Source organism: Sminthopsis crassicaudata, chromosome 5 (assembly GCF_048593235.1).
Source record: "Sminthopsis crassicaudata isolate SCR6 chromosome 5, ASM4859323v1, whole genome shotgun sequence".
NCBI lineage: Eukaryota > Metazoa > Chordata > Mammalia > Dasyuromorphia > Dasyuridae > Sminthopsis > Sminthopsis crassicaudata.
The window spans coordinates 11646132-11672689 of record NC_133621.1 but is presented as its reverse complement, the minus strand read 5'-3'; the positions used below and the strand labels follow the sequence as shown (position 1 = coordinate 11672689).

Genomic DNA, 26558 nt, shown 5'->3' with positions numbered 1-26558 from the left:
CTCGGAGCCGGCCCGGAGCCGCCCAGAGTTCGGCCGCCGCTCGGGCGTCTCCCCCCCGCGGCCGGGGGACGAGTGCGATCGCTCTTCGCCCCGCGCCGTAGCCCGCCGCTCAGCGTTCTACTTTGGAACGTCGGCGCCTAGTCCGGGTCCCCTTTGATACTTTGTAGCCCGTGCGCACGGACCCGGACGTCCTGGAACGTCGTGCGGCGGCTCCGGTGGCGGCGGCGACTCAGGCGCGCAGCCAGAGCCCGGCCTGGGCTGCAGCGGAGATGGAGCTGGCGGCTGCTGCGAAGGTGAGGCTCCCGCGCCTGCAGCCTGGGCACACACATGGCCCGTCCTCCCTCCACTCCTCCCCCTTCCCTCTTCCTCCATGCCTTGGCCCGGGAGCTTTCCCCGCTGAGCCCGACGGGCTTCCCTCCCTCTGCCCGTTGGCCCGGGCGCGCGCTCGTGTGTCCCCCTGGGGAGGAACCTGCTTAATCGGAAGGCTCGCTCTTGGTCTCTTCCCATTGCTTAGTAGCCTCCGGGTTTGGAATTTAGAACTGGAAGGAAGCTGTCTGAGATTTCGGGGGGACCCTCCCCGGCCCCCAGCTGTTGCTTAGGATTGCTTAGGAGAGGGTTTTGTTGGTGTGGGATTCTGGAAAGTTTCCCAGACGCCTCTGGGGTGGGCTCTGGCACCCTCCCCACTCTACAAAACACTGTTCTAGTCGGTAAGAAAAGTAAAATTGGGAAAGAAAGGCGAGGGAACGAGCCAGCTCAAACGTGGTCCCAGAAAACCGAAGCACTGATTTGTAAACTAAAAAGGCTGCTGCCACAGGAAGGGGCTTCTGGGCTCGGTGGGTGACCCCAGGGGCTCCTGGGCTGAGCAGGAGAGGAGGCTGGGGCGGGGCCGCAGTGCTGGGGGGCCCCTCGGACCTGCGGGCTCAGCCTTACCTTTCCTCTCTGGATGTGTTTACCCCATACCTCCTCCCTCCTCCCCCGCTGCCCCTCCCCTGCCCGTGCTGTAGCATTATGGGCCGGGGAAGGGGGGGGCGAAATTGAGGTGCCCCAAGTTAGCACAGTGACCCAGTGTTGAGCGCTTTGAGCCTCGGCCAGTGTTACTTGGCACGCCCCCCCTCCCCCGTCATTTGGCTGCGGCGCACCCCTGGCCGAACCCCAAATCCCCGACTTGGGGGATAGGGTGGGGAGGATTCCTAGGAATCGCTGCCGTTTATGACGCTATTTAATCAAACCGCCGGAAAGTTTGTTTTCAGTGTGTTGGCAGCGCGGCTCGGGAGATGTATTTGGTGTTTGAGAAACTTTAAATGAGAGGAAGGAAGAAAAACAAGAAAAAGACATATTGCTTGTCCCGGCTGGCGGAGGAAGCCAGGGTTGCGAGCAGAGAGCCCCTTGTGTTCAGCCTGGCCCGAGCTCCCAGGAGCGACCCCGGGGAACCCCAGAAACGGCTGGGCCCACACGGCCTGCCTTCCAGTGTGGGCTCTGCGTCCTCGGGCCGCCCCACTCTTGACAAGTGTCTGCCCCTTCTCGCAGTCCTCTGCCCGCACGTGGGGGGAAACTGATCAAATAGAATGGATCTAGAGCTGGAGATGGGAGCCACCCATCCAGGCCAGCCCCTCACTTAGCAGCTGAGGGCACTGAGACGCAGGGGAGGGACCGCCTCGGTACCAAATCTGAGAGCTTCCTGCTGGTGATCTGGCAGCCCGACGGGCAAGGAGCGGGTGTGAGCGGCCGGGGTGCCAGGGGTGAAAATAGGACCTGCCCCCACCAGCTTCCATTCCGCATGAAACGAGCCAAAAGCATAAGCACCGGCGGCCATGTAGTGAGCATTCAGTCCATGGTTGGGTTGTTGCTGGGTTTGTTTTCCCCCAAATCAGGAACTTAGAATTCATTCTCTGGCTGGAGTCACCCCATAACAGCGGGGACTGTACACTAGGACACTATGTGGTACCACATAGAAGTGGGATGGCTGACTTGGAGATTGGATGTGCTCTAAAATATTACAGAACCTGTATTCTTCCCCTTCTCCCTTTTTCCCTTCCCCCCATACCCTTTTTCTTTTTTCTCCATCCCCCTTTCCCCCCCTCTTTCTTTTTCCTCTCTTCCCCTTCCCTCTTTTCCTCATCCCTATTTTCCTTTCTCTCTTCTCTTTCCTCTTTTCCCTTTCCCTCTCTTTCTCTTGCTCTTCCTCTTTTCTTCGCTTCCTTTCTCCCCTCTTCCTCATTTTCCCCTGTCCTCTTTAGTTTTCTTCCCTTTTCTTTCCCCTTCTCTCCTTTTCCTTTTCTCTTTCCTTCCTCTTCCCTCTTATTCTTTCCCCTCTTCCTTCACCTTCCCCTTTCTTTCCTCTCTCCCCCTTCCCCGTCTTCCTTTTCCCCTTCTTCCCTCTTTTCTTTTCCCTTCCCCTTTTCACCTTCCTCATTTTCTTAGTCTCCCCTCTTTCTTTTTTCTCCCCCCTCTTCCCCCTTTTCTTTCCTTCCTCTTCCCCTCTTCCCCTCTTCTTTTTCCTTTTTCCTCTTCTCCTTTCTCTTTTACTATTTTCCTTTCTTTTCCTTCCCTTCCTCTGCCTTCCTTATCCTTGCCTCCCCTTCATCCTTCATCTCTCAGATATATTGAATGAACTTTTTACTGTGCTGAGGCCCAGGCCCGGACAACATACTCTCCCACTTGGAACAAATTGCTAAAGGAGATCAGGTGTTTTAAAGACAAAAATGGGCAGAACAGAATGAGGCGATTGTTCTGGTGGTTTGCTGCTCATGCTGTCAGTGGTTGCCAGTTGTACTTTGCAGTTTACTGAGTGGAGAATGACTGTGGGCTGGGACCCAGAGGGTGACTCTTGGTGGCCGGGGCCAGTGTGGGAGGCTGGAGGAAGCTCTTTCCCTCCAGATTTGTTTTCTTATCTGTAAAATAAATGGGTTCCAGCTGTGATTTTTTTTTTTTTTTTTTTTTTTGCATGGATTGGGCTGAGAAGCCTTGGTCACCCTTGCAGCTCTCAATTTCGATGGCTGAATCTGACAATAACTAGAATGACATTTGTGGAAAGAAAGGTGGCTTACTAGAGCCTGGGCCAGCTCTGAGTCCGGGAGACCGCGAGCTCAGGGAGGGAAGGCGAGTTGCCGTTTTCTGTGCCTAGTACATCACGCACAGCAGAGCCCTTCACAAATGCTGGATGAAATGAGCTCTGATTCAAAAGACTCAAAAAGTAATTTCCTAAGAGGCCAGATAGCTGAGGAAAGTAAAGCAGATGAAACCAGAATCTGGGGCTTAGGAAGGGGGAGGAGAAAACGTTGGAAGCTCGGGAGAGTCATTGAGGGTACCTGTGGCTGGGTGGCTCAGTGGGTGCTGACTCCGGAGTCAGGCTGACCCACCCGAGTTCCAAGCCAGTCGCAGACACGAATTAGCTGTGAAGGAAAAGGCAAACAAACCCACGTATGGTCCACAAGGTCCCCGCAAACCCGACCAGACTGACGGGCAGTCCGATGGTTTTGTCTGTCACCCGGCTGTTGCTCAGAAGGTAGCCGAGCACGTGGGATTGGGGAGGATTCTGGGCCCCCTCCCTCCCAGCCCGGGACTCTCTGCTCAGAGCTCGGCGGCTGTGGCTTCTCGTCCACGGTCGGGTCAGGAATCCAAGGGACCCACGTTTGCGGAGCCTGGCGACTACTGGTTCTGCGTTGATACGGATCAGTAGTAACGTTACTGATTGGGGCAGAGGGAGGGGCTTCTAGATTCCGAGAAATTCGGTCTGACTCTTGGCTGTAGCGTTTTGGAATACTGTGTGTCTCTTACCTTCCACATCTGTAAAATGAGGCACTCGGACAGGCCCCAAGAGAGCAAGTGTCCATCAGCCTAAGTTAGGCAAAGGAGAGGAGATGTAGTGCGGGACTGCTGTGCTCCAGCAATGGGACTTCGGGGATCTGAAAGCCAGCATCAGAAGCTTTATTAAGCACCTGCCACATGCCAGTCCCTGTCCTCGAGAACTTCTCTTCTGGGGGAAGGAGAGGTTAGAGCGGATGTGGGTCAGGAGCTGGGTCCTCCAAGATGAGAGTCGGAGGAACTCACGGAGGCCAAGAGCAAGGGCCCCAAGGGGCCGGGGCAGCTGGCACATGGGACGGGCACTGAGGGGGAACGAAAAGCTGGCTGCTTGGCCAGTTGGAGTGGAAAGTGGATTTTGGGAAGTGGCCTGAGGAACTAATCTGAAAGGCAAGTGGGAGCTGGGTGACCCAGAACCATTCCTTCAGAGTTTGGGTTTCTAGGACTATCCAGGGGTGTTTTGTAAAAATGACTTTACCCATAGAAGTTGAGAATACTAAAGGAGCTGATAATTAGGATTACCTACCCTTTAATGAAGAAGTTGGACTTTTAAAAATTATTTAACATTTTTTCCCACTTATGTGTAAAAACAATTTTTAACATTCATTGTTTTAAACTTCTGAGTTCACAATCCTTTCCTTCCTCCCTCCCTCCCTCCCTCCGTATTCCCCCTCATTGAGAAGGCAGGCATTTGGATATCGGTTATACATGTGTAGTCTTGCAAAACATTTCCATATTAGTCATGTCAAAGAAAAAGGTAGACCAAAACAAAACAACAAAACAAAAAAACCAAACCCCTTCAAGAAAATAAAGCAAAATACAAAATAAAGTAAAAATAGAGTGCTTCAGTCTGTATTCAGACACCACCAGCTCCTTCTCTGGGGATGGACAGTATTTTTCTTTCTTTCTTTTTTTTATTATAGCTTTTTATTTACCAGATCTATGCATGGGTAATTTTTCAGCATTGACAATTACAAAGCTTTTTGTTTCAACTTTTCCCCTCCTTCCTCCTTCCCCCTTCCGCAAGATGGCAAGTTGACCCATACATGTTAAATATGTTCAAGTATAAATTAAATACATTACATATGCATGACAGATAGTATTTTTCATCCCAAGTCCTTCTCTGTGGTCCTGGATCACTGCATTGTTGAAAGAGCTAAATCATTCACAGCTGATGGTCTTATCCCATCTTACCTTGTGCATTTCACTTTTCATCAGTTCATAGAAGTCTTTCCAGGGTTTTTTGCTCATTTCTTATCACACAATCACAAACAATAATCACAATCACAGAGCACAATTTGTTCAGCCGTTCCCCAATTGGTGAACATCCCTTCAATCTCCAGTTCTTTGCTATCACAAAAAGAGTTGCTGTCAGTATTTTTGTACATTTGAGTTCTTTCCCTTTCTCTTTTTAAAATCTCTTTTGGGATATGAATCTAGTAGTTGTATTGCTGAGTCAATACATGTTTTTATAACCTTTGGGACATAATTTCAAATTGCTCTACAGAACCGTTGAATCAGTCCACAACTCCACCAACACCAGCAGTGTCTCATTTTCGCCCGAGCTCCTCCACAATTTCCCATTTTTCTTTCCTGTCCTTTTAGCCAGTCTCATAGATGTGAGGTAGTATTTATTAATTTGCATTTTCCAGTCAATTACGAGTGAGAGATTTGTTTTATATGGCTATAGATAACTTTGCTTCCTCTAGAACCTGTTCTGTCTTTTGATCATTTATCAAATTGGGAAATGGTTCTTATTTTTATGAATTTGACTCAGTTCTCTATTGCTTTGAGAAATGAATCCTTTATCTGAGAAACTTGCTGCCATTTTCCCCCCTCAATTACTCTTGTTAACTATTTCCCCCCATTTATTCTATTCTCTCTCTGTTCATCCTGTCCCTCTTCATAAATGTTTTGTTAGTGACTACCCTCCTCCCTCAGTCTGCCCTCTCTTCTATTCACCTCCCCTTTATTCTCTCATCCTTTCCTTTCTTACTTTCTGCATACTTAACAATAACATAAATTTCTACACCACATTAAGTGTTATTCTCTTTTTTGAGTCAGCTCTGAAGATTCACTCATTCCTCCGTCCTTTCCACTATAAAACCTTTCTCTTGCTTCTTTTAGGCGAGATCATTTATAGCCTTTTACCTTCTCCCTTTCTCCCGTACATTCTCATACCTTAATTTTATTTTTTAAGATATCATCCCTTCATATTCAACTCACACTTGTGCCTTTTGTCTGGATATTCTCCTCCTAATGATGAGAAAATTCTTGTTACAAGTGGTCCTCTTACCATGTAGGAGGGTGAATAGTTTAACCTTATCCTTTGCCTTTCCTGTTTATCTTTTCATGCTTCTCTTGAGTCTTACATTTGAAAGTCCAATTTTCTATTTAGCCCTGGGCTTTTCATCAAGAATGCTTTAAAATTTTGTATTTCATTGAATATCCATTTTTTCCCTTGAAGGATTATACTCAGTTTTGCTGAATAGATGATTCTTGCCCTCCAGAATATCATATTTCAAACCCTCCATCCTTAAATGTAGAAGCTGCTAACTCTTGTGTTATCTTGACTGTGGCTCCAAGATACTTGAATTATTTCTTGCTGCTTGCAGTATTTTCTCCTTGACCTGGGAGTTCTAGAATTTGGCTGTAATGTTCCTGGGAGTTTTCATTTTGGAATCTTTTCCCGGAGGTGATCAATAGATTCTTTCAGTTTCCATTTTACTCTCTGGTATAGAATCTCAGGGTAGTTTTCTTGGCAATTCTTGAAAGATGATGTCCAGTCTGGTTTTTTGATTATGGCTTTTGGATCGTCCATTTATTTAAAATTTTTTTTCTCTTGGGTCTATTTTCCAGGTCAAATGTTTTTCCAATGAGCTATTTCATATTGTCTTCTGTTTTTTTTTTTTTTTTAATTCCTTTGGGTTTGTTTTATTGTGTTTCTCAATTTCTCATGTTATTAACTTCCATTTGCTCAATTCTAACTTAAGAAATTATTTTCTTCAGTGTATATCTTTTTTTCATTTGGCCAATGCTACTTTTTAAGGAGTTTTTTTCCTAAAGTGATTTTTTTTTGTGTGTTTTTTCCTTTCCTTTAATTTCTTTTTCTTTTTCTTTTTTTTTTCTTTTTGCATTTGACCAATTCTGCGTTTTTAAGCATTCTTCTCATTGGGTTTTGGAGTGAGTTCAGATAGTTACTGCCTTTTTTGCAACCCTGACTTTGCCCTCCCCCCCTCCCTTTTTTTTTTAAAGATAGCTGGAAGTTCATCCCTTTTCTCTTGTTTTCTGAAGATCCACCAAGTCCTGAGTTTCTATCCAGCCACAGACACTTCTAGCTGTATGACTTTGGGCAAGTCACTTTCTGGCTATTAGCCTCAGCTTTCTCATCTGTAAAAGGGGTAACAGCAATACCTTTTCCCCAAACTTGTTTTGAGGATCAAATAAGATAATTGTGAATTGCTTAGCACGGTTTAGCCACAAAGTTGCTTAGGACATTGTAGGTGTTATACAGAAATGCATTTTCCCTTCCCCTTTACTGGAAAAAGTGTTTCTTGGGGGCCCGGAGCATTGTATGAGGCCCTCGGGTAGAAGCAAACACACGCTCAAAGGGCTTGCCTTCTTTTGGGATCGAAGACGTGCAGATAAAATTGCCCAATCACCAGCATTTGTGAGGGCCCTCGGGCTCACAACTGCGCCATGGCCGTGCCAATGGGAACCGGGGCCTGTCCCCAAAGGGCTTAGTTCTTGGGGTGCCTTTGGGTTGTTTGCGGCTGGGTGTCTGTCATGAGATACGGCCTTCCGGAGAAAAATGGCCTGAGCTTGATGAGATTTTGTGTGGGGTTTGACGGCTCCTTTCGGAGGATGCTTTTCTCCCCGGCTCAGACCATCCCTGTGCACTTTTGGGGGGCCCCTAACTCAGTGGAAATGAGCCACTAAACAACATGTAAGGATCTCTGTACATTAACACTATCTAGGTTATGTTCTTTTTATCCAGTTATCCCAATTCCATTTTAATCCAGCTTGGGGCCCTTGTGCTGGACGCCCCCACCCCACACTACCGGCTCCCCTCCGGACTGTGAGCCCTCTGAGGCAAGGGCGAGAAGGGTTTTTCCTGAGCTCCGTGTCTTTCTCAGCACCTACTCCAGCTTTATTCACACAATCAATTCTCAGTGTACTTGTTGAGCAGGGAAAGGTTAAGTCCCAGTTCTGACACTTCTTCCTTGTGTCCCATAATGCCCCTGAGTCTCAGTTTCCCTGACCATACGATGAAGGAATTAAATGCGATACCACTGAAGGCTTCTCCTCTCTCTGGACTCAGTCCCTCTGGGGCTGGGGGACGCCGACGTTTCCGAGACCCCCTGAGAGACCGTACAGAAGAGAATCCCAGCCTTCGAACAGAAGCACTAGTGGCCAGGGTGTGGGTGGTGCTGGAAGCTCTGCAGAGCCGCCCTTTATAAATAGGACCCTAAGATTTGCTTTTAAATCTGTATTTTATGGCCCCACACAGTACGGTGCCTGCACATTCTTCTGGGGAAGAAAAATTGATGGAACCAAATTGGCTTCCTCCTCCAAAGAGTGAAGAGGAGAGGCTTTTTCACTGCACCCAGGGCAATTTCCCTCTCTCTGACTCTCAGCAAGGACCTCCGGAGGCCTCCAAAAACCAACGTCGCCTTGGGGCTTTTCAAGTGGAAAACCTCTGAAAAGGATTTGAGAATCTCCCTTTGATGCCTGCGCCCAGAGCACCTGGGGAAGGTTGCTCGGACCTGAAAGGGTTTCTTTGTACAGCCCAGCCTCCCTTATTTCTCCTGTGAGCGGGGATCAATCGGCCTACACATTGGGGCTGGCCGCCACCGTCCCGGAGGCCGCCGTCTCTGTGGTCTTTGGCCATCTCCGAGGTCTGCGGCAGATCCGGGCCAAGAAGGCGCTGATGGGACAAGACGTCAGTGCCCTGGGACCCAGGAGGTTTGCGTCTGCGCTCCTCCCCCCCAATCCCTTTCACAGTTGTCCATACACATCTCTGGAGTATGTTCTTGGGCACATGGGGCACGAAGGTAGCCATTGCTGCCCGGTGATGGCCAGGGGTCCGACTCCCTGTCTGCTTCTGTCTTGAGGAAGAGGGAGAGGGTCCTGTTGCTCTGTGGGGCCCCCTTTCCCCTTCCTAGCCATCCTTTTACCTGCCAGGATCACCCCACTGGGGAAGGACATGGTGCTGGACAAGGGACTGTATTTCATGTATTTCATGCTGGCTGGAAGTTGGTCCCACTTTGTTCCCTTGAACTCATTTTGTTCTCTCTTACCTCTGTTTTCCTTACCTGTAAAATGGGATGGCAAGATGGGCTGGCAGCTTGAGCGGTGGTCTTGGAATCAGGAGAGAGTCGGGTTCACATGCTAGTTCTTTAGCTTCCGTCTTAGCCTTTCAGAATCCCTCCTAGGCAAGATGGGGGAAGGAAGCGCTAGGAATGCAGAGAAAGAACAGAAGCAGCCCTTGTCTGCAAGGAGCTCACGCTGTCGCCTCCTTCCTCCTCCCGACAAGCACACCCCGGCCCCCCGAGGCCCTCACCGGGCTGTCCCATGCCTGCCACCTCTCCGTCCTCGGCGCCGTCCCGGTTAAGAGGCAGCTCGTCCCCTTCTGAGCTCGGCTCCCCAGGCGTCTTCAAGGCCGGACTCTAATATGTGTGCCGAGATCCATCGACCAATCTCTCTCTCTTTACATATCTATCTATATCTACATATTTGTATCTATCTCTTTATTTCTCTACATATTTGTCTATATCTACATATCTATATTTATATATTTATTTCTATTTATCTCTATATCTCTCTCTCTATATATACCCACAATATACATAATACACACATAAAATATATAAATATATAGACACATATGTATCAGTGTATATATGTAAATATATATTTCTGTAATAAGTATAAATATAGACCTCTGTGTGTGTCCAGCTCATGGTTAGAATCAGGGCAGCAGCCAGCTTCCATCCAGCAGGCTGCAGAGCACAGAATTCCAGGATTGGAGCTGGGCCGGACATCTGCCCCCCCTTGGATTTGTGGGAGTCCATCCCCGCCGGGCCTTTGCTGGAAGTGGAGGCCGGACCCCCTTAGGTCAAGCCTGGACTTGTCTCCTGGTGATGGTGGCCCCTTTGGAGAAGGTTTAGCCCCTTTTGGGGGACTTCAGCCCTTTCCTCCCCCACCTCCATCTGCCCCTCGTAGACGCCACAAATGAAATGGACTGTGAATGTGAGTCTCCAAATTCACTGCTTTAGCCTTTAGGATAGGTACGTGATTAAGAAGCAGACTTTTTGTCAATCGCAGACTCACGATTTAGAAATGAGGGAGCAGGTGCAAAGATTAGCTGTGGTTGTCTGGGTCAGGGTGTGATGCCCAGTGGGCTGGACCTGCTGACTTCTGACCCTTGCAGGTCCCATCGGGCAGACCCCTTTCGGTTATCCGCGTGATTTTGGGCCAGCCCATCCATCCCGTCCTTTCTGAGCCGTTCCTAGTGGGCCTGGCGCTCCTGCCTGGGCTTTGGGTTTCCTGACTCCGGATCCTTCCCAGAACCTCCCAAGAGGCTCCTTTCCAGGCTCAGCTTTCCAGCAGAGAACTGGCCCCCTTCCCGGGCCGTGGAGCCGGCCCGTTGGGCCAGGGGACAGAGACGGCCTTCTTGGTTTGTGAGGGAAGGGAGCTCTTAACGAGGTGCTCCTTTCCAGATTGTGTCGGGGAGCTCTGTTGGTCTCCAGGGTTTCTGCTGAATTAGGAATGGCTCCAGGCCTCTTCATACCTGGCTGAGTGGGCTCCAGTTCAATGGAAGGAAGACTCATTTGGCATTTTTAAGCCCTAGATCCGTGCTGGGCATTGCTGGGGTTCGAGTAAGGTCCCAAAAGGTTGAGGCGGCTGCCTGTCCTCGAGGAATGGAGTCTGCTGGGGCAGAGGGGCGCGGCAGGCCGTCATGGGGCAGTCACTAATCCCGGGGTTTGGGGGGCCTAGGAGGCGGAGCAGGGGCTGGATTGGAGCCGATGCCTTTCACATCTCCCTGGGACTAGCGGGGCAATGGGACTCTCCATTTCTATGGCTCTCCCTGGGCCCCAAAGAATGTTAGACTCGATGGCCACCAGGGGCCCTTTCCACTCTTCAATTCAGAAATTCTGGGCTTGGCCCAGTTGGTACCGGTCGTCAGAGTGGGGAAAGGGAAAGCAGCCCAGCTAGTCTGGGTCAGAAGGACTGGAAGGACATTGGAAGCAGGTGCCCGACGGAAATGGGGTTCTCGCCCGGAGGCCCCAATAGGCCAGGTCCTGAGCTGGGAGAACGTCCGCAGGCATCGAGAACGTGAGCAGGAACTCTGACAAGGCCGGAAAACCGAGCCCCAGACAGTGGCTGGGTCTGATGGGCTGCCAGCATTGTGGGATGGGGGGTGAACCTGCCCTATTCCTGCCCACCGCAGGGAGGGGAGGATTTCACCCCTGGGGTCCCGGTAGCCGAGGGGGTACGTGGAGCGTTAATGTTCTTGCATTCAGGGTCTATGGGGCAGATTCCATAAAGGAAGGGTCGTTCCCATTTTACAGATGGGGAAGCTGAGGCAAAGAACTCGGATCTGAGCAGCAGCCCTCATCAGGGCTCCCTGGGGGATGCATTCGTTACTTAGCTGTTTAGGGCGCAGGATGCAAAGACAAAAGAGAATAGCTGGGCCTGCCTTCGTGGGGCAGAAGCCAGGGGCTCTTGTGGGCTGAGTGTGAGCAGTGGGGGATGGGAGGAGGAAGGCAGGGCGAGGACCCGGGGAGAATCCATGGGTGGGGAGCCCCTGGGGCTCACTGGGGCCTCTTTCCCCATCTGTAAAGGGGTGGGTGGGGCCCACAGGTCTGAGGCTGACCCTCCCCACTCGGGGATCAGCCCATGGGGCCGTCCGGCCGCCTCTCCTTGTCCAAGGGTCCCTCGGGCTCTGGGTCCGGATGGGGCTCGGAGCTGCTGGAGGGGCCTTGGACTCCTGGGGGTCCGTGACTGCCCTTGGGGGGGCAGGCTCTGCTTCCCCCCTCCCCCTGAACGCTGGAGCTGTGTCTGTGGGAGGAGCTCCTGTACCCTTGGGGGGGGGGCGAGGGGGAGGAGTCTGCTGCAGGCTGGCCGGCCCTTTTTTGCCGGAGAAGGGGCTGGCCCCGAGCCCGCTGTCAGCGCCCGGACTGAACCCGGGCCTGGGAGTCCAAGTTCTGGCTGGGAGAATCGCCGGGTTTCGGGGTCGGAGTCCAACCTCTCCAAGGCATTGGCCACTGCGAGCCTCAGTTTCCCCCTTTGTAAAGTGAGAGAGCCGGTCTGGACGCCCCCGAGGCCCTTCCGTTCTGAATCCGGGATCCTCCTGCGGACTCCGGCAGTGAGGAAGCGGCCGCCCAGGATGGCCGGTTATTGTCCCTTCGCTCAGTCTGGGCCAGTTCTCTGTGACCCGTGGGGTTCTCGGCGAAGATGCCGGAGGGGTCCGCGGTTTCCTTCTTGGGCTCAGTTTACAGATGGGGAAACTGAGGCAAGCGGCGCTAAGCTACTTGCCCGCGCTAGTATTTAAGGTTGGAATTGGGATGCGGAGGCCCCTGCGCATGGCGGTGCCCCCTAGCGGTCGCCCCTCCTCAGCTGTAGCCTTCACTCGTGGCTCTGGGGTCTCTCCCCCAGGGTCGGACGTGGAGGCTGGCGGGGGACCATTCTGAACATGCAGGAACCGGGGCTCCAGCAGATGGCGTGTGGGAGGGGCGCACCTTTCCCCAGCCCCGCCCTCTCCGGCCCCAGTCACGTGTTTCTGTTTTCTCCTCTCATTGGCAGACACTGGAGGAGGTGGCCGACATTTTCAACGCCCCCAGCGACGAGGAGGACTTTTACGGTTTTGGGGATGATATTCCCATGGAAACGCTCTACCTGGAGGAGAGTTTTGACGCCTCAGAGCCAGGAAAAAAGGTGAGGGGGGGGGTCCGGGCTGGGGGGGGGGACCCGCAGGACAGCGCTGGCAGCGTGGGGTCCGGGCCCAGCCGGGGCTGCTCCGCCCCGTCAGAACCTTTGTGGGGGGGTGCGCCGTGTGCACCCGGGCTCCTTTGAGCCTCACCGTTTGAGGACCAGGGAGCCTCCCAGGAGCTTTTGCCGTCCGCCTCTTTTTTGGGGGTCTCCATGAACCTCGGGACAGAGCCTGGGGGCTGAGTCTTCCCTTCACTGCCTCTGGATGCACAGCTCCTTGCCCCAGGGCTGCCCCCGTGGTCAGAGGGGGGGGGGTGATTCCTTTGCCGGCATCCCTATCAGGACTTGGGGGAGCTCTGGGGGGCCGAGGCTCTTTCCTGGCAGCTGGCCAGGCCGGCCCAGCAGGAGGCTCCTGGTAAATCCCGGCCTGCCCTGAAGCCTTCCCGTGCCTCTAGGCTCCACTGGGGCTGTCCCAGGCTCTCCTTGGGCTACTGTGGCCCCTCGTGTGGGGCCTTGCTTGGGAATGGCGGTGGCCGGGCCCTTCTGCCGTCCCCGTGCCCAGCACAACGTTGGCTCCCGGAAAAAGAGGCCCCTAAACCCAGGCTCCTCGTGTGGGGCCAGGTCCCAACAGGTGAATAAATGGCTTCCTTGTGAATTGAGCTGCTCTGAAAAACACACGGGCGGCTCCCTGCCAGCTGGATGGGCCGGCGCCACAAACTCCTGACCGACCTCCCCACGTGTTTGGACGCCCACGAGCTGGGGGGGGGGGGCGAGCGGGGAGCACTGAGCCCCGTGGGACCAGCCCCGTGAGAGCTCTTCTCCTCTCCCGTCAGGGGAGCCGCACCTGGCCTTTGTCCCGGCCCGAAGGGGCTACCTGGAGAACCCCGGGCATGGGGACGGGCGCGGGGACCCGAGGTGGGATTGGTCCCTTCCCTCAGGGAGCCCCCGTCCTGTCCCAGGAGACACGTTGGTTTGGCCGTCACTTATGGCGTCGCTGATGTCAGCCCCTTGTAATTTACACATTAATCATATATGTAACTTTATATACAGTTATGTGTAATTTGCGAGGGCTGCTCAGGGCCCCAGAGGCCACAGAGCTGCTTGCGTCCAGCAGGATCGGAACTCGCATCTTCCTGGCTCGGACGCCAGCCCCGCCGCCTCCCACAAGAAGACGGAGGGGGGCCCCGGGACAGAGAGCACTTAGCCCGTGGGTTCGTGGCCTCTCGGGGCCCTCTGGACACTTTGCGGTCCCGTTGCTACTTCTCGGCACACTTCTGCATCGTGATAATTAGCTGCTGGTCAGGTTTTCCCTTTGGGGAGGCTTTATGATGGGACTCACTTCAGGGCGGGCCCTCCCTGTTGTCTCAGGCTCCTTTGGGGCAGGTCCTGACATGGGCACGGTGTGGACCCAGCTTTCAGGAGGGGGCTCTTTCCAGATCCCCCCACTTCTGTCGGCCTCCCTTCAGCTTAGATCATTCCAGCATTGCTCCCCAACTGGGGGAGGCCCCAGGCCACCTCATGGCCTGTTGTCTTGGTGAGGGTCAGGACGCTGGGAAGGGGCTCTGTGTGGGGCAGGTCAGCTTTAATGGAGAAATCAGGACTGGGCTCTTCCTCCGGAGTGGCCGGAGCCGATCACGGAGGAGAGAGCCGGGTGTTGGGGCTCGGGACGAGTCTCATGGAGGCCGGACTACTCTGGGGCAGCTCAGGTTTAGACCAGCTGACCACGCAGTCCTTCCCCATCCTGTGTCTGTTCCGGCTGAGGGCTCCCTTCTGCCACGCAGTTGCCGTGACTAAGTAGAGATTTCCCTAGCAGAGTCTACCCGCTTTGGGGGGAGTGTGGGGCCTCCCTCGTGCCCCTGGCCAAGGCCCTGGGCTTCCCAGCCCGGACATTCTGACCCTATTGGCTTCCACAGCCTTCTCAAGCCCCTCTTGAAGCTTGAGCTGCCTTGAGTGGGAAGCAGAGACAGCCGTGGGCCCCCAGGGTGCCAGGGGGCTATCGGCCTCCAGATGGACGCACAAGTGCATCCGTTTATGGTCTCCATGTCCCTCTGGGGCCCAGACTAGCCACAGACCACCCGAGCATGGTCCTAATGCGTCCTGGTGTCCTACCCCTCGCTGAGGGACGCCCAGCTCCGGCTCCTCTGACCAGCCAGATGGAGCATTTTTAAATGGCTTCCTTTGTCCCCCGCTCCCTACGCGCTGCCCCGGTTATTGTGGCCCTGAGGGTGGAGCTGCCGAAGATACCTTACAGTGACTCACTCATGGGTCCGTCCTTGAGCTGCAGGAGCATCCCGTCCTTCCTCCCATTCCCTTGGCAGTTTTCCTCCTCAGCTTTCCTCCAGGTTATCTAAATATGAAATAAAACATAATTATGTGAGGAGGGGGCAAGGAAAAGGAGACCGAGTCACACGCAGGTTCCCAGAGTCATTTCTCCACCTCCTGTGGATCTTGGGCCTGGCTCTGGCTGCTTAGTCTGGCCCGGGGCCCTCTGTGAAGTGAGACTTTCTGAGGTCTGAGGTTTTCAGGAGACCATAGGGAGCCAGCTTTAGTCTGGCCAAACGGGCCTGGCTGTGTGAGGGTCAGTGGGACATTGAAAGGGTTTATTCTGGGCTCAGAGCAGCGTGGGACTGAGCTGGACCAGAACCTGCCTTCAGAGGCTTTGTGGTCTAAGGTAGCAGGTGCAGGGAAGGGCAGCCTGGCTGCCCCACACCATGCCTGGGACGGTCATTCAGAGGCCCCCGAGAGACTCTAGGCCCCTTTCGTTTGCTCTAAAGCTAAACTGTGGGATTGTTCTGGATGAATAAAGTCCAAAACGAGTAGCCTGATTTACCAAATAAGGACACTGACAAATGGGCCGAGATCGGAGGTCCCAGGACTCGGGAGGTTTTCTGATACAACTTTGGATTTGCAATTGTCTATTTATTCCTCCTTCTCTTAAGAGGGATCAATAAACAAAAGTGGTTTGGAGTTTTTGATTTTTTGAAGAAAAAAGTTCAGTCTGTGTCACAAAGAAGCCAGCTAGTCCTAAGCAAATGCAGCTTGCTGAAAGCTCTCCCCCCCCGCCACCCCCAGAGCCCCCTGTGAGAAATCTCTCGGGCCGGGATGGGGGCTGGACTATTTCAGGGGCTTCCTTTTTCTGACCAGGAAATCCTGGCCCGGGGCTGCGGCCATGAAGAAGGAAATCCTGCTCCATGGCAGTCTTTGCTTTTGAGCTTTGGAGATAGATGGCCTCAGAGGGGGTTGCCTGGCCCACCAAGAGCCAGGGAGAGTGGGGAAGGGGCCGTCAGCCTGGAGATTGATGGATTTTCTCCTTTCCTCTCTGGCTTTCCCACTTCTGCTTCTCTGCCGATAAAAGCAGATTCCGGACTCTGGCCTTATTTATTTCACTGAAGTTGTAAATCTGCCAGGAAGTGAATTTGAACAAAACTTTGTTGTTCTAATTGTTTTTAAATACAATTTAATTTGATGAATTTGGTGGGGTTGATAGCTTTTAAATTTTATTTTATGTAAATTTAAAATTTTTCATTTTTTTAAGAATTATTTTTAAATGTTAAAGAATTTAGAAATTATTTTTAATTTTTTTTTTAATGTGCTGGTTTTAGGATTTGCATTTCCATTCCAAGTACATCACCGATGAACTGCGAAGGATTTTCACTGAGGATACTGACTCGGAGACGGAAGATTTTGAAGGATTTACCCAGAATGAGCTCAACAGTCAGCCAGAGCTAATGGTAACTTACCCATCCAACACTTGCAGGATTGATTATAGAAATGTATTCTTTCCCCCCAGTAAAAGTATTCTCTATTACTGCTTTTTAACCTCCTCCACCTTCCAGTCCCTCAGTTTATTGGATCAATCAATAGCCTTCTTGCAAGCAGTGAGTGGTTTTGAATTTGAATTTAAAGAAGCTGGATTCAAATCCAGCTCAGCTCCTTGCTACCAGTGGGAACTCACTTGAATGAGCCTCAGTTTCCTCATCTGTGGACTGAGAGGTTTGTATCAAAATGGCCTATGAGGTCCCCCCAGGTCTATATTTATGACCTATTAATCCATTCCAGGAGTGTTTCTTTCCATTGTTTTGTTGGAGTGTTTTCCCGGAGAATCATAAGCTTAGAGCTGGGGAGGACTTTGGAGGTCAGTTCCTGCTGTATGTGTGAGGGACTGTGCTGGGGGCCAGGGACCTCAAAATAAAGCATTTTCTGCCCTCCAGGAGTTTCCGTACTACCCCATGCTTCCGGAATGTCACCTTGCAAAATGTGTTCCCTTAGCTCCTTTCATTGAGCAGTGGATTTCTCTCTCACGATTTTTGGAACGATTTTGTTTTTCTGTCATCCCCTTGGGGTAAACAAGTCCCTCCGATTCATTGCAAGTTTGGTTTTCTTACCTGGACGGCCAGGATGCCGTACAGAGTCGGCCTTCCTTCCCCGGCCAAGGAGAATCCCCATTGAGGGAAGGCTCCCAGTTTAACTTGACCTTTTGATTCTAGTCTAAAGTGCTCCCATAACCACAACTCCCCTTTGCCCATAGCCTTTACAAAGGGTTTTCCTCCTCCTGCCCATCCCCTCGTCCCTTCCACCTGTCCACAGCAAGACCCCCTTGCATATTCTCCCCCCACCTGCCCCAGCCTTTCCTGGGATTTCTCAAGATAGTGAATCACATCCTTGAGAGTCTGCTGGTCCAGCTGTGCTCCGAGTTCTTATTTGCGGATCACCATTGCCAGGTTCTCCAAACAAACAGTCTCGTGACATGGTTTCCAACACCTTTCATTATCCCGGCTGCCCTTTTGTGGTTTTTGAATAAGAGATTTATAAAAAGCAACAGTACCTGGCACTACAAAAATGGTTCTTCCTTTTCCTAGCCCCTCCCTTGTCATCCAATATGGCATCTGCCAGTGGATGTAGTGCTTCTGCTCTGGCCAGACCAGCACGCTACCCAATCAGCAGCCTTCCCAACCCGTCCCCTTTTTGATGCCGTTCCCACCCCCCTTTAAGAATTCAGACTCGGATTTCCTCAGAGGACAATAGGAGCACCAAGGAACCTTCCTCCATTTCCAAGTATGAGTATTTCTTTTTTGTTCCAGCAATAATATTTGCTGAAAACTTTAATAATATTATTATTATTTATTATATATAATTATATATGATATATAATTACATATATTATAAATATAATATATAAATACATTATACATATTTAATAATAATAATAATAATGTCTGATGTTAGCTCAGTGCTTTGTATGTATGAGATAGGAGGCTTCTTGGTCTTTGGGGACTAGTTAATATTTAGCTTGTTCTTCACTCTCACAAATTCCATCTGCTCACTAGTGCCAGGCTAATTTTTTCTCTGGTTCTGTGGAATAACTTGTGTTGTGTATGTTTGTTTACACATTGTCTCCCTTATTATATATTGTAATATATATAATTGTAATATAGTCCCTCGAGGGCAGGGACTCTTTTTTTTTCCCCCTTTTGTATTTCCCAGTGTTTGGCACATAGTAGGCACGTAATAAGTGTTTATTGATTAATGTTAACCAATTTTCCTACCACTGCATCTTTCTAGAGGTGTATTTGTCTTATGTTGGCAGAGAAAAGACCAGTTTTTTGTTCCTTCCCTTTATTAGCTCACAGAGTCAGAAACGAGTGATGAAGATGCTGGAGACAGGCATGTGGGCAGTGAAGAGGAAGAGGAGGAGGAGGAGGAGGAGGAAGTAGCCAAAACAAAGACGGCCTCTAGAAGAAACAGCTTTGGGCTTAGAGTTGCCTTCCAGTTCCCCACAAAGAATAAAGCAGATATCAAAACCAGGTTTTCTGAACCATCCTTTTCTAGCTTACATTTTGATGAGAGCGAAAAATCAAAGTCTTTGAGAAGAAAGAAAAATGGACGGCCGGGGAAGAGAGCTATGGAAGGATCCACCTCCGAGTCGGACGTGGACTCAGACCTGGGCCCGACCGACTCAGACCTGGGCCCGACCGACTCGGACCTGGGCCTGACCGACTCAGACCTGGGCCCAGCCGACTCGGACGCTCTGATCAAAAGGGCCATGAACATCAAGGAGAACAAAGCCATGGTAAGAGATGTCCTTCCCTGATGGCGACCTTGCCTCCATAGATGGGAAAACCAAGCCTGCCGAGCATTTTTTTAGAGGACAAGGTCATGTTTTCTTCATGGGGCCCTGGTAATGAATTACCCTAAATTACTGAGGATTGCAGATTTTAGAACCACAAAACAACCTTGGAGATCAGCCAGTTTGACACCATTATTACGCAGTGAGAACCGAGGCCAAGGAAAGGGAAGCAAAATATCAAGAACTAGGATCTAAACTGGGACTCTTGACTCTTAGCGCCCCCCCCCCCCCCGTTCAGTTTAGGAGGTTATCTTAGGGAGATGAAAACCCTAATTGGGACTCCCTGCCCTCCCCTCAATAAATAAGTGAAAGAATGATGAACCTCTGGGTCCATAGATGCACCTGCCTTCTAGACAAACACATATAAAATAGATCATGTGTGTGTGTGTGTGTGTAATGTGCATGTATCAGACACATACATGTGTGTGGGGACTCCAATCCCATAATACATCATTGTGTATTAGGAATATGCATCCAAGTGGGTTCTGTGCAGATAGAAAATATCCATACATGATAAAACCCCATACCCACCTATGGCAACTTAAGTTACAAACATCTGAAGGAAAAGTCAGGGGCGTTTCTCTAGCACGTAGACTGGCTGAGAGTGCCGCCGTCCCAGAATTCGGCATCTGGCGCTCACTGGCTTAGGAGGGGATTAGCGTCTCGGTTTCAGGGATGTGTCGTTTTCAGCCTGGGAAGCCGTTCCTTGGGTATCGTGTTTGTTGCTGGAGCGCCGTAAATGGATATTTGATCTGGGTCGGGGTTGACACATCGTGTGAAGAGACCAGTGGTAGAGGTCTGGGGGTCCCTTGGGGGCCCCCAGAGAACAGGGACGGATCCTTTCTTGACCAGAAGGCGGGAGGGCAGCCCCGAGCAGTGATCGCTTGTCTCTCTTCCTCCTTAGCTCGCTCAGCTGCTGGCAGAACTGCACTCTCTCCCAGAGCTGTTCCCCGTGCAGACCCCGAGCCCAACTTATGTAAGTGGAAATCTTGTTTTCTGTCCCTCCTCCCCAATAGGAGCACTTCCCGTTGGAGGGGGTTCCAGAAGCAGCCCTGCTCTCTCTCTCTTCCAGAAAAAGAAGCCAGTCAGGCGGGCTTTCTCGGAGGGACAGATAACTCGCCGCATGAACCCCACCCGCAGTGCCCGGCCTCCAGAGAAGTTTGCCGTGGAAAGCTTCATGGTGTCCCCCAACTTTGAAGAAGACCTGTGCGCTTTCAGAAGACGGAAGAAAGGGAGCGGGGTATGTGTCTACTCCCTCGGCTCTCAGCCCTGACCGTGGAGCTTAGTCCACGAGTGAGTCTCTTATCCAGACTGAACTGCATGGGGAGGAGAACCCGACAGCCAGCGAGGGGAATAGGAGTTTCCCAGGCCTTGAGGCGGCTGCATTTGCCGGGGGTCCCAGGCTAACTGTGTTTTGGAAATCAGTGATAGAGTTGGGAGTGAAAGGATCTTAAAGACTCTTTTTTACCATTGTTTAATTAAAGAAACTGAGGTCCAAAGAAAGGCCAAGGTTTGCTCAGAGCTTCATGGATTATAAGCAGAAAAGCAGGGCCTGATTAGCAAATCACAGGTGCTCTGAGGTTTGCAAAGTTCTGTACGAAAGTTGTCATTGGATCCTCAGAGAAACCCGCAGTGACAGAACAGATATATTTGTATGCAGGTGTGTGGCCTGTGAGTAATCTCACATCTGGAAGATCTAGACTGGCTTTGAAGGGGCTGGTGAGGACGCCAGGTCTGGCGTTCGGGGCCCCTGGGCTGTCCCACAGCGGCCCCGTCCCGTCACTGGTTATTATGGGTAGTTCTGATATCGCATGGACTGGTAGAAGGCGGAAGCTTTACTGTCGGCACAGGCTCAGAAGCAGTGAGATACCCCCTGGGCTTTAAAAGCCCCCACCTCAGACCGTGTGCTCGTTTTGCAGGGTAAATGCCGCGTGTACAGGAAACGGCGTATGTCTTCTTTCCGGACAGTGGAAGAGATCACTGAAGATGACCTAGAAAATGTCGCCATCACTGTGAGAGATAAAATCTACGATAAAGTTCTGGTAAGGGCTTCATCATCCGAAAACCATATTTAAGATGATTCTTCCCATATTTGCCATGCAGGGGAACTGATATTTGGAATCTCTTTGGCATGCTAACCTGGATCAGGGCCCAGAGTGCTGTCAAGTGAGTCGTTCCGACTCACAATAAGGCGACTTATTAGAGGAGCAGAAGCGGGTCAGTGTTGCTACAGTCTGGACACTTTGGGCACTTGTTCTATTGGCTCTTTCCTCAATTTAGCAGGACGGCATTAAATCCCTACCACGTGTCCAGCCCTGTGCTTGGTGCAAGGATACAGAAGACTAATTCTTCCTGCCCTCAGGAAGCTTGCATTCTATTTGGTGAAAAAACACGTACACTGATAAATACGAAATATACACAAAGATTTGAATGGGAAGCATGAGCAGTTTCAGTTTGCCAGGGGCTGGAGGAGCGGTGCAGTCGGAAAAAACCTCAGAAAGGAGGGGGCATCTGAGCTGAGGGGGCTCAAGATTCCACGAGGCAAAACATGTCGTCTCTGAGGGAGGAGAGTAGTAGGGAATGAACTTGGCTTGCTTAGGATGACAGATGTAGAACTGGAAGGAACTGCAGATCAGTAAACTGGAGCCCAGGGGAATTCTCTTGCCTTATTAAGTACCCGAGGCAGAATTCAAGCCCAGTCGGACCCGTGCCCTTCCCAACCTGCCTTCCTTAAGTCTTGTAGGCTCACTTTGTCCATAACGTGAAAGAGGATTTCAATCACTGGACATTTATTAAGTATCAACCACGGGTAGGTGTTTATTAAAAGGAAGCAAAAGACAAAGTGTCTGCTTGGTTTTATGTAAGAAGGAAGAATGAGCTCGTCGGTGTATGAGATGCTTGCCGGATGCTAAACAGATTCAGGGAGCGGGTTCTTGGAAAGTGGCTGTGATGGAAGGGAGGTCGTGGCTGAAGCTGTTCGGCCGTGCAGAGGAATTCTGTCGATCCCTTTGCTGCTTTCTTCCACGCCTTAGGGTAACACGTGCCATCAGTGCCGACAGAAGACCATCGATACTAAGACGATATGTCGGAACATGGAGTGCGGGGGCGTCAGGGGGCAGTTCTGTGGCCCATGCCTCCGGAATCGTTATGGGGAAGACGTAAAGTCGGCTCTCTTGGACCCGGTAGGTGGCCTTTCCTTTTCCTTCTTATCTCATTGCTGAAGAGAGACACTCATGTTGCTGCAACATTACATGCTAGCATGACAGTTATAACATCTGTTACACTAGAAATGGAGTTGAACCTGGGTTCGAATATTGGCTCTAGCTTTCCCACCTGTCCGAGCTTTAGTTTCCCCATGGGTAAAGTAGAAAATGCAGTACTCACAGGGCGGTTTTAAGGATTAAACACCTACAAAGCTCTTTGCTGAATTTAAATGAGCTGTTCGAATGAGGAAGAAATGTTTGTTAGGAGCAGAGCTCCCAAGGAGCCATTCGCTCATATTGTCAGATTTAAGTTTGATGTCAGCAAGCCAGCTGTGTGACATCCCGAAAAAGGAAAAAAGAAAGAGCAAGGAGTGGGGAAGGAGGCTGCGTTCATGGGCATCCTGTGGCGAGAGAGAAGTTGGAGAAAGGAAGGAAGGCTCCCAGCCCGACGGGCAAGAACCGGATCGGGGGAACAGGATGGGTCCGTTAGCGAGGGAAAGCTTCATAGCAGCAGCAGACGAGGCTGCCTTCTCACCAGAATGATGCTATTCATGATGACTAATATTTTATTATTTGGTATTGATCCCAAGTAGCGCAGTATTGGAGCTGGAGTTAGATCTGGCTGGACACAGTGGATGGTCACAAACTTCTGCCTCCGTTTCCACTCTCTTTATGCCTCCTTTGCTTGGGGCCCACGTTCCCCCTTGCCCCAGGGTGTGTGGGAGGGCTCACACTGCAGGTGTCCGTGCATCCCCACCCCCTCCAGCCTCGCCTCCCAGCAGGGTCCTCTGCATCTCCCCGATTTTCTTCCTCCCAGGACTGGGTGTGCCCCCCCTGCCGGGGCATTTGCAATTGCAGTTACTGTCGGCGGCGTGACGGGCGATGTGCCACCGGCATCCTCATCCACCTGGCAAAATTTTATGGCTACAACAACGTGAAAGAATACTTGGAGAGGTGAGGCTCCTTTTTGATCTGGCTGAAAGCTGATCAGGAAATCAGAAAACCAGACAGAGCAGTTAGCCCAAAATGGGGGAGGTGGCAAGGAGGGGGTCCCCAAAGTCTTAGTGCCTGGGGAAGGTCCAGGCAGCCCTGGGACACTTTACACCACTGGGAGGGGAGCTTTTATAATGGAACCTTGATGTAGCTTAAAGGTGGGTATAGCCTGATTTGCAGTAAACAGCTGAGTCTTTTTCCCATCTGTCTCTCAGCATACAGAAACAACTGGTTGAAGACCATTAAGATGCAGAGAAAATGGCCAGAAATGGGGAAGGGGAGGGGTCTTGTCGGGAAGACCCCCTTCCCCAATGGGTGTTCCAGATTTGACGAGTGTTGTGACGGTTTTCTTTGTACAGGGAGCAGCTGTGGGGGGGGACTCGGCAGTTGGCTTCTTCCTGTGCGGTTTGTGACGCTTTGTCCCATGTTCGTAAAGTTTCTCAGGAAAGCATCGTCTCAGTGCGGGGGCCGGTGGATTGTCCACGGCCCCCGATAGCCAGCCTAGAACATTGAGGTCTTTACAAAAATTCGTCTAACTGAAAAGCACAATGAGAATAATGTAGTTATTGTTAACCTTCCAGGTTAAGTTTACAAGGAGAAAACTTGATAAGCCCCTCCCGGCCTGGGAAGGAAATGCTCAGGTATCGACTGTGCCCTAAGTAACCCCTGGAAGACAAGGCTGCCCTTGGCCCGAGACACATTGGAGATTTGGAATCGGGGCTTTTTTCCTTTACCCTTTATTACCAAGTGCAATTATTTGTAAGAATTTGAAAGTGTAGCATTGTTTTTTTCAGTTTGCTTATAGAAAAACCTGCCCGGCCCATTTCTCTGTTCCTTTAGGAAAGGAACCCATTTCAGGGCCTCCCCCCAAAGCCCACATGAAGACTTTTATTTGACGCTTAGTCTCTTAGAGCAGAAATCCCCCTTGGGGAACGGGCTCAGCCTTGTTTTTCAGGTCTTGTTTTAGGGCTTTCATGGTAAGCCACGTAAGGGATACAAGCCTTAACTTTTGTTTCTGGGGTTGCAGACGCTTTGTGGTGGTGGGGAGAGCACAGCCTTTCTCTGGGGGTTTCCACTCGTGTTGATTTGTCTGTCTCTTCCCGTCCCTCCCTTTTTCTTTTTTTGGGAGGGGGAAATGTCACATCCTCAGTAATTTCTCTGGAAGACACTTGCAGAACATTTTCGGGGGAGCACTCCCCTTTCACCCGGCCAGGAGCAGGGCCGCCCCCGCCAGCACCCACTTGGCGGCCTTCTCCTGGCTCTTCAGCCTGAAGGTCCACACGTAGGTGGGGCCCCGGGTCCGGGTCTGGTACACGGGGCACTCATAGGTGAGCTTCGTGTCCTGTCTGTCCGCCGGAATGGCCCTGACGAAGATGACCGGCATGGGCGAGCTCAGCTCCATGAGGCGCGCCTCCGCCATGGTCCCGGCCTGGACGTCCCAGCGCGCTCCTAGGACAGAGCACACGGGTCACTGCTGTATGGAATGCTTGGGGGCTCGGGGTACCCGGCTACGGTGACACAGTTGGATGCAATAAAAGTCACTGCTGATTACTCTCTAAAGCTCGTGGATTTCTTTGGGGGAGAGGCGGGAGGACCCTTAAAATGGCGAGTGACCAAAGGAGGAGGGCAGAGTCTCGGCTCTTGGGTTTGCGCCCCGAGCCTCTGTCCCCTCACCTGGAAGGGAAGGTGGGGGTCCCAGCCCAGAGTTTACTAACTTCAGGGTGATGACATTAATGGGCCAGAAGTAAAGCAGATTTCTGGGGAGCTCTTGGGGTCACAGGGCTGGAAGGGCCCCAGGATCTGAAACACCGCTCCCGCTCTGGCATCCTGCTGGACCCAGGGTCACTAAGCTGATTCCTAAACTTGCTTCCGGCTTCGGGAAGCCCCATTTTGTGCATGGGAGTCACAGGAAGTTGGTCAGTGGTTTGCCCAAGCTCCTATTCAGCCTTCGTTTCCTCCTGACTTACAGGTGAGGAAAGGGAGGCAGGAGCAACGCTCCCTGGGAGTCCTCGCCTTGGGCCCCAGCTCCTTGGGGGGCCAGCCTCCTGCCTGGGTCTCCTGCCCACTTTGGCCACAGTGCTGTGGAGGAGGACATCCACCAGGGGGTGGCCTTGGGCAGCAGAAGCAGCTGGGAGCCCTGGCAGAGGACGGGCCAGAACCTCCGACACCCAGCCCGAGCTGAGGAGCCAGCCCTGCAGCCTGTGTAAATGGGGGCCCCTCCCAGTGATTCTGCAGGCTTGGGAGCTGAACCCCTTTTGGTCCTGGGGTACCGCGTGGAATGACTAAAGGCCTAATCTGGTTTGGAAATCAGCAGACATCACATCCCCCAGCGCTGCAGCACTGAAGGAGTTTGAGGCAGAGGACTGGGCCAGGGCCGGGACTTTTACCCAGGACTTCCTGACCCGGGGGACAGACAGGATCCTTTGCCCCATCCTGGGCTATGAAGCCTGGGCGGGTTTCTGGCCAGATCTGCAGCACTGCTGGGCCGTGGGCGACGCATCAGGGACAAAGTCCTAGACTCGGGGTCGGGACATCTCTGCCCAAACCCAGGCTGCCTTACAGACATGGGCGAGTCCTTTTCTTCCTATGGCCTCGGTTTCCCCATCTGTAAGACGGGGGGGGGGGGCCTCTGAGGGCTCCTCTTACCCTCCATGAAGAGCCCGTGAATGTAGGCGCCTTCCCTCGGGGGATGGCCGTAATCCTCCTTGGCTTTCTTGGTCACATCCACAGTCAGGCACATCTTGTCCAGAGGCCACACGTTCTTCCGGGCTGTGCTCTGCATGACAGCTTTGGGGGATGGGGAAGGGGGGCGGGGAGGAAGGGGGGGAGAGAATGAACTGGGTAAGGAAGCATCTGGGCCCCAGAGCTCCCCGGGAGGGGCCTAGTGGGAGACCCCAGCCCCGGAGCCAGCTCAGGACAAGGAGTCTCTCCATCCTGGCTCCTCCCACTAATGGAGGCCGGCACCATGATCTGGGGCCCCTACCTGTCAGGAAGGACTGCGGGTTAAAGAGTCCGGACAGCCACACCACCGCCGGCAGGGCCAGGTCCTGGGCCCAGCCGTCCAGCTCTCGGCACCTCGCCAGGAGGTCGCTGAACCTGATGGGAGAGAGGGGGATCAGTCCGAGGTGGGCTCAGAGGCCCAGGGGAGCCCATGGAGGACCAGGTAACTGGGTGGGCCCAGAGTTCCTGGGAAAGCCAAAGGGGGTCAAGGCCGGTGCTCCTTCCTGAGCCCCAAACTGAGTCTTTACTCCCAACCCAGCTTCAACTCAGTGGAGCAGCCTCTCCTTTCAGAGAACAGCCATTTTTCTCCAAAAATTGGAACTCCAGAAGTGAGTGTGGGCGGTGAGATTTTAGTAAAATGAAAAGATAAAACACACAAGTGAAGGGGTTCCAGGCTAATGACGAGTAAGACGGCTGACGTGACATTAAAGTGATTTCCTTTCTGGCCGGCCTTCCGCCCTGATCAGGGCCCCAGTCTCTACGGGGCAGCTTTGGCTCCC

General features: G+C 52.0%; 2 protein-coding genes across 4 annotated transcripts in view; one reads left to right on the top strand and one right to left on the bottom strand.

The window, feature by feature from the left end:
• Positions 1-24618, top strand: CDCA7L (cell division cycle associated 7 like). Its single transcript, XM_074268967.1, has 10 exons — positions 1-293; positions 12610-12741; positions 16338-16466; positions 18359-18805; positions 19767-19838; positions 19935-20102; positions 20782-20904; positions 21895-22044; positions 22883-23019; positions 23274-24618. Exons 1-10 carry the CDS (start codon positions 270-272, stop codon positions 23302-23304), a joined length of 1413 nt encoding a protein of 470 aa, XP_074125068.1. The 5' UTR covers positions 1-269; the 3' UTR covers positions 23305-24618.
• The window catches only part of DNAH11 (dynein axonemal heavy chain 11), a 276162-nt gene continuing 271254 nt past the window's right edge, over positions 21651-26558 (bottom strand). For all 3 annotated transcript variants that reach the window (XM_074268964.1, XM_074268965.1, XM_074268966.1), the window contains 3 exons: positions 26042-26154; positions 25705-25845; positions 21651-24507 (listed from right to left, as the gene is read on the bottom strand). In XM_074268964.1, the coding sequence (XP_074125065.1) occupies positions 24260-24507; positions 25705-25845; positions 26042-26154 (502 nt within the window). In that variant the 3' untranslated portion in view covers positions 21651-24259. The remainder of the gene's footprint in view (positions 24508-25704; positions 25846-26041; positions 26155-26558) is intronic.

Excerpts from the sequence above, each read along its gene's own strand:
- CDCA7L (XM_074268967.1), top strand. The coding sequence starts at position 270 with ATGGAGCTGGCGGCTGCTGCGAAG. Across the intron at positions 12,742-16,337 it reads CCTCAGAGCCAGGAAAAAAG|GATTTGCATTTCCATTCCAA; the intron begins GTGAGGGGGGGG and ends TGCTGGTTTTAG. Across the intron at positions 20,103-20,781 it reads GACGGAAGAAAGGGAGCGGG|GGTAAATGCCGCGTGTACAG; the intron begins GTATGTGTCTAC and ends CTCGTTTTGCAG.